This window comes from Penaeus japonicus, unplaced genomic scaffold (assembly GCF_977035675.1).
Source record: "Penaeus japonicus unplaced genomic scaffold, GWHDUDI00000001_assembly GWHDUDI00000009, whole genome shotgun sequence".
Lineage (NCBI taxonomy): Eukaryota > Metazoa > Arthropoda > Malacostraca > Decapoda > Penaeidae > Penaeus > Penaeus japonicus.
In genome coordinates this window covers 5802841-5810340 of record NW_028234411.1, presented here as the reverse complement: position 1 = coordinate 5810340, position 7500 = coordinate 5802841, and the positions used below count along the sequence as shown (strand labels likewise).

At 36.5% G+C, this 7500-nt stretch overlaps 1 protein-coding gene across 1 annotated transcript in view; it reads right to left on the bottom strand.

The window, feature by feature from the left end:
- Positions 1-6068, bottom strand: part of CBP (sarcoplasmic calcium-binding protein) — a 19963-nt gene extending 13895 nt beyond the window's left edge. Inside the window, exons 1-3 of the mRNA XM_043008613.2 lie at positions 5894-6068; positions 2794-2844; positions 2426-2545 (exon numbers count right to left, since the gene is read on the bottom strand). Of these exons, the coding sequence (XP_042864547.2) occupies positions 2426-2545; positions 2794-2844; positions 5894-5992 (270 nt within the window). The 5' untranslated portion in view covers positions 5993-6068. The remainder of the gene's footprint in view (positions 1-2425; positions 2546-2793; positions 2845-5893) is intronic.
- Between the last annotated feature and the right edge of the window lie 1432 nt (positions 6069-7500).

Below are 7500 nucleotides of genomic sequence, written 5' to 3'. Positions count from 1 at the left end.
TATATATATATATATATATATATATATATATATATATATATTTAAAATCTTAATATGGAAAGGCTAATTTATGCGGTTAAGAAATATATCCACACCATATAGCAAAACGCGTAAAACGTGTAAAATGCGTAAATAATTTTCATCTGAGATGCGACTAAGCATTCTTGTCTTTCTATAAAAAAACATATTAAAAAAAATAATAATAAGAGCGTGTTTACTTATACAAACAGACACATATGAAATAAAAAAAATCATGCATAAGCATACATCCACACCCACCAGCCCACGCACCCACACCCACGCCCACGGGGGATAACAAACTCCTTTGAAATTCCACCATGGATTTGTTCTTATCAAGGCGTTGGGATCCCCAAGAAACTCGCTTACGTCATCCATTAAGAAACGGAAGGTACAGCATAAAAAGGCCTAAAGCTTAAAAGTAAATTGATAAATTAGTATGCAAGTGAATAGATTATCGTTGTGAAAGGATTATTAGAGGAAACTCTAAATAAATAATTACGATAGGTGAGCAAATATTTACAGTGTGATAAAATGTGTTAGTATATATGGTAAATAAACAGGTAAGTTAATGCGGCACTTTTATATGAAAGACTACTTAAATTAAGGCGTAAAGCAAATAAAAAAATTAAAATATACAAAAACGTATAAACAACACTCTATATAACAGTAAAACTCGCAAATAAGTATCAGAATAAAATAAAGAAGAAAAACCGAAAAAGATAAATATGGGTGATTACGAAAAAAAATAAGTCAAAATATACATAAGGCAAACAATCTGACATATAGTTAGCATGGTGTGTTAATAAAGCTGCGACTATATAGGCTACACACTCTAAACGCATAATTAGTGAATATGAATACTATGTAAATAGGAACAAATATATAGTAAAGGAATACATCCATAAAATAATAATAATAATAATTCGACGTAATACGTATAACGCGAAGTAAACATAACACACACAAAGTTAAATAAATGCAACTGATTAACACATCTATTAAATAAATGTATTCTGTGCTGGGCAAGGGTGCAGACAATGGCAACCTGATAAGACTATGTATGGCCTCAGAAGGACGTACATGTATATGTGTGAGATTTCCTTGTTATCTGTCAATTGAATGGTATTTTGGCTTATTGGTTATTGCTCAGATTATTATTTGAAGGTTCATAAATATGGATTTTTTTAAGTTGAAAAGAAAAGCGGAGATGACGGGGGGTGGGAATGGCTTTTGGCTTATCATCATCATCACTGTTATTATTGTTATCATTATCATTGTTGTTATTATTAGAAATATCATTATCAATAATATTATTGTTATTATCAATATTGTGAATGTGTAACATTTTTTTTTCTTTTGTGTGGATCGAAAAAGTTTTCCAGGACTTACTATTTTAATATCGATTTTCAACTTGAAGGAGACCGCGGAGAAAATGAAGAGGAAAGAAAACAAAATGAAAGAGAAAAGGTGTAAACAAAAGTAAGAAAGTAAAAAAGAACAAAAACAAGGCAACATAAATATATATCTGACATTTCTAAAACTTCTCGAAGCAGAATGAATATGATGTTTTATTTCTTTAATCTAATAAGATGAATCTACCTTTCTTAATGTCCATCTAAAGATAACAAATTGTCTCTTACAAATTACGCCAGTAATATGTATCTGAACCTCATCTTTATTATGATTCTCTTTTTAGAAAAATAAGATTACCATCACGTACGAAGAGGCCGCTTGATTAGGTTAGGTTAGTGTTTGGCTCGATTTCTTTTTCTTATCCGACTTTCAGTGGAAATTGGATTGAAAGGCCGGTATATCAAGATAAGTAAAATATATAACTGTTTACTAAATAGGGGGTCCATGAATTGGTTTCGCAAATGATTTTTCTATTTAGTAAGCGATTTAATTGGTGATTCAGTTAACTGGGTAGTCGCTTATGGCCAAAAGGTCTAGTTCTGTTTGAAGAATTATATCGGAAAATCCTATTGCACTACATTTCACACCCTATCAAGGTTAACGCCTGTATCCTAGGCCTATGGGTCTATGTTATATCTTAAAAGACAAAGGGGGTCGGCGGAAGTAGGTAGCTGTTACTTATCAAAGACTTATCTCCTCCAAAATTCACTAAAAAGGAATTATCAAAATCTTATGCACAATCAGACAAAAAAGAAAATCCAAAAATACGGAACCAGGAAGCACAAAAAACAAGATTACAAAAATATCTAAAAATCAGATGTCATAATCAGACCAACATAAAAACAAAAACATCTAATTCGAATACATACCGCATGATCACACAAACACACAAACAAACGGACAAAAAAAGACGCGAAAAATAAAAAAAAAAGCTTAATCAACATACAACAGACAAAACAGATGACTAACGACAGCTCTCGTTCTTACTCACCCTCGTGCCTCGTTTCCCCTTCCTTGTCTCTCTATCGGAGTCAGAAGAATCGGAATCGGACTCCTGGTGTTTGCGGACGCTGGCTCGCTTGCTGTACTCGCGCACGTGGCCCACCTGAGACTGGAGAGTTTTTTTGTATTTTAGTCATATTGTCTCGTTTCTTGGGGAGGAGGGGAGGGGTAAAGCTTATTTATGAATGTTGTGTATGTGTTTGTTTCTATCTGTATCTTTAACTGCTTTGTATATATGGTATGTGTGATAACATGTATAATCATATGCATATTTCAACCCATGAGATAATCGGCTACCCAGGGCATATTGTCATGAGTGCCGGCACGGTTACGGAGTCGTACTCAGTAGCAACTCACCTGAACAGTAGGAGCATAGTATAGTTTTCCTCTAGCTTCATCTTCTGCGGTCTGGAAATAGAGAGAAAATCATGAAAAAAACAACTTGTTTGCGAGTTATCTAAACTCCTTGACACTTACACCCCGAAAGCTCCTAACCTACTTGGCACTTGTCTTCGTGCATTCACCACACTATCTCTGCGTGCATTTATATTTTCTTCAGAGACAAGCTGTATTTCTTTAAATCCATCCTCTCCTTGCCTCTGTTTCTCTGCATAGACCTTTCAAATCAATCATAATTGGTAAGTGATTTAACGAGGGAACACTTTCTGATAACTAGATTATAAGGGCGTCCCTCCAATGTGATCTACACGATCTTCGGAGTTTATGCTTTGTTTTGTCCACCTATTTGAGAAAGCCGCAGTTCATGGCGCAGTGACATGGGCTACTTAACTTGTAACACGAGAAAGTTACACTGATATAAGATTTGCCTATGAGTGAGTCACACTGGCAAGCTAGATCTTCTACAAGGCACGTTGTGCGGGGTCTGGCGAACAGCACAGAATGTATGAGAGATCCACTGTTCACAGCAGAGGATTAGAAAATCACACTTATTCGCATACTGCACGAGGGAGAATTGTTGCTTGCAGTTGATTGGGTTTCATTGAGTGCGATATAAAGTGAGATACATCCTGTAAAACGATTTCAATTGCGTTTTTTATTTAGAAATCATATGGATTATATATATATATATATATATATATATATATATATATATATATATATATATATATATATATATATATATACATATACATACATACATACATATATATATATATATATATATATATATATATATATATATATATTAATGTCGATAAGTCGTATAAACATTCAGTACATGCTAAAAAAACATACCGACACATTTTCAAACAAATAAGTATATCATATGTTCAGAGTGATATATAAGCCTTCTGACTGCTAGGTTTTCGTAAAAGAAAAGGTAAGTTATATGCAGATATTGCAATACCATCGTCAGCAAATACAGACTATTGAATATCTTCTCAAGCAATTAAACTCAGGGAGGGAGGAAGGGGTAGAGGAAAGGAGGAGAGGTAGGGGTAAGGAGAGGGGTAGGGGTAGGGATAGAGGGAGAGGGAGAGGAAGGGAGGGAGAGAAAGAGAGAGAGAGAGAGAGAGAGAGAGAGAGAGAGAGAGAGACAGAAGACAGAGAGACAGAGACAGAGAGAAATAGAGATAAATAAATAGATAGATAGATAGAGAGAAATAAAGAGAAGGGAATGACATGGAAGAACGGAGAGAGGGAGAAAAAAAGGAAGGGAAAAAAGAGAAGAAAAAAAGGACATCATTCCCTCCACGATGGATTCCCGCCATCCCTAAAGTTGAGGTTGAAGAAATTGGTAAGCCTTATCTTGTATCTTCCCTAGTGTTGCTTTGCGCTGACATTTCTATATTTCGGAAAATTCCTTAGAAATAAATATTTTACACCATTGCAAACTTTGGAAATTGATGTATTTTAGCACCGACGTTTACTAGTGCCTGGCGTGAAAGGGTCTGCCATAAATAAGAAAACTAACGGTACATGAAAGTAAAAGTAAGTTTCGCGTTAGGCCCGCCTGGACAGTAGGTTCTGACCCACGGACTAAGTTTTCTGGAAGATGTGTATGTATTTAGGTAATAATTTATGCACAAATATATGTAAGGTAGATGAACCTGAGTATGTGCTGTATATGTTTAAGTATATTTGATAAATGGATATATATATATGTGTGTGTGTGTGTGTATAATATATATGTATATATGTATGTATATATGTATGTATATATATATATGTATATATATGTATGTATATATATATACACACATGTGTGTGTGCATATGTATATATAAATGTTTGTATGTGTATGTATGTGTATGTGTGTGCGTGTATGTGTGTGTGTATGTGTGTGTGTGTGTGTGTGTGTGTGTGTGTGTGTGTGTGTGTGCATGTATGTGTATGCATGCGTGTGTATGTGAGTGTGTGCGTGCGCTTGCGTGCACTGATGGATATGCGATGAAAAGGGACAGCGGCCTTATCGGCAACTTGGTACAGTTAGGTACGGGGAGTTAAGCCTACCGAGCTTAAAGGTTACGAACAAATATTTCTCTGCAGGATTCTTTGTTGTAGAACGACGGTGTCTGGCCCCTATAGCCATTCGCTCTGCCTCGGGTTCATAGATAGGATAAAGTTGAGATCGGTATGAAAGAAACAATTACTGATGATTGATGGGACTACAGAGGAAACATAGGCTTACATTGATATAATAGGTTAAATAGTATCCAACCTACATCTGAGGGTTACTGACCATTTCCCTATGTTAATACTTTAAAATAAAAATATATAATCAAGTAATTTCCGTGTTGTCTTTACCCGAAATTATAACATATCTCTAAAATGAGACTTTAGATCCTGACAAGTCAGCTGTTGAAATCCTTACATTTAGGATAATACCACAAAGCGGATAGCAATGAACTATCCATCAGCCAATAAATTCTAATGGGTCTAAATCAATTGCACAAACCTAGTTAAGGCCAGAAACGTGTGTTCATGGCTACACACGCCTGAATCAATTCCCTTCCATTCAGGTCAATAAAAGGCCCAGACTCCTCCAGCAAGATAGTTGCCACAGAGGCTCTCCTGTCCTGCCACCTGTTGATTAGTTTTTTTTTATTTATTTCAGTAATATTTTTCTTTTTCAGGGACAACTTCTGCGACTTTGCATGTAGTTTTGTGAAGGTTTTATTCATCAAAAGACTTGTTGTAATTTAGAAACACTTTGTCTTATGATCCGGAATAAGGGAGAAGCGTGTAGAATACAAAGCAACTGGAGTGCTCAGCCGGCTGGCTACAGTTTGGTCATTGCAGAATGATTAAACAAAGACTTTATTTTTTTCGTATATCCTTTGGTGCAAAACCAATGTTCGATAAATATCTTTGCATCTCAAGTTAATCTTTATCTTTTGAATAGGTTGCAATCGACAAGTACAAAATGTTAAAATCAGAAAAGACAAGATTTTGAGAGGAACTGTGGAATATCCTGAATCCTCAGTCAAAATACCTTGTTGAAGCTTGTAACAGTAGAGGTAACAGGTAGGAGGGTCCTCTCCAGGGCACGGCGGGACCTGAGAGCAGTGGTGAAGCACCTAGAGAGCGACATGGCGATCACAACGACACAAACCCAACTGAAGCTCTCCAGGTCCCAGACTGGTGAATAGCTTGTTCCCGGCCACCAACCCCCGTATCCTCAACATCTCACTTTATGTCTAAAGTCACCGTTGAAGGAGGAAGAAAAAGGGGAAATTCGGTTGTCTCGTTGAATAGAGAATTTTGTGCATTTTTTCAGGTGAAGGGATTGTTTATCTATCTTGTATAAATTGTGTTGCTATACGGTGTTACTGTGAGAGTGATCAGTTAAGGGCTATAGCGGCGGGGGGTGAGGGGTGGGCGTGTTGTCAGGGGTCGCTAGAGGATATTATTAAGTTGTTTTGTTGAAACTCGTGGCAATCATACCATTTTTGCTAAAAGTATTGCATTTGATATTACAATGGCACATGCAATAGCTGAAGAACATGCCTAAGCAGTTTTTTCTTTGAATTAGAATACATAAAATAAAAACATTTTTTTTCGAAATTGTATTTAATCAAACAATTTAAACAAATCACTAAAATCACGTAAACAATATTTAAATCTCTCTCAAAAATAAAAGTCATCCATTAACTAAACGCAACGTGGTCCGCCCAGAAACACTATGGCGGAGGCATGTGTTCTCAGGATAGGGAGGGTTACCAGCTCATGTCCTTCCTGCCCGTTCCGCCATTTCCCTCCCTGGCCCATCTCGCTAAAACAACTTTCCTACAGACGTCCTTGCGAGACCGATTGCGTCTTTAATTTTCACAGATATGTTAAGGCGCAGAAGGCGGTTTCGTCGTGATGTCAAAGAAGTACATGTTTGTTTAATAGGGCACTGGGTGACATGAGTCCTTGTTTCGATTTTCGCATAAAATTCCACAGCTGATATTTCATCTCCATCCTTGGGAGGAAAACCTTGGGATTTTCATAGTACCGGTCCTCGTGACGTGTTTTTTTTCTTTCTTTTCTCTTTTTCTTTTAGATTCACGGTTGTTTATTCTGCTTTACGCTTAGACCGAATGCTTTAACATTACTGGTATATCTTAATTGTATTTTTCAAAATTATGAAACGGATGCCAACTAAATTGGTTGCAAAAGTCTGTTATAGCAGTGACGCCGTACTAAGCACTGTTTTCCGTTACAATTAAATGTTACAGTGTAACACGCAGTGCGTTTGTTTGACTTTCGTTGCTCTTCCATTAAAATCGTGAATACAGGCCTAACAATACAACAAAGGTACGCTGTATATTTTACATGTGTGATAATATCCGCTAGGCGACACATCTGTACGTACACCTGTAACACATGTGCATACATGTGTGTGTGTGTGTTTGTGCGTATGTGCGTTTCGGGTGTGTTTGTGCAATAGTCCTTGAGCGTGTGCGCCACCTAGTTACTGCGTACTTTAGTTGTGCACAAATTCCAAACTGATAACATCCGTTCATGATTTAATCACTTTAGTTCGAAAAAAATAATGGTGAGATGTATCTTGGAAGTCTTACCAAATACGTGAAACGTCCGTATTGGGCGAGGATG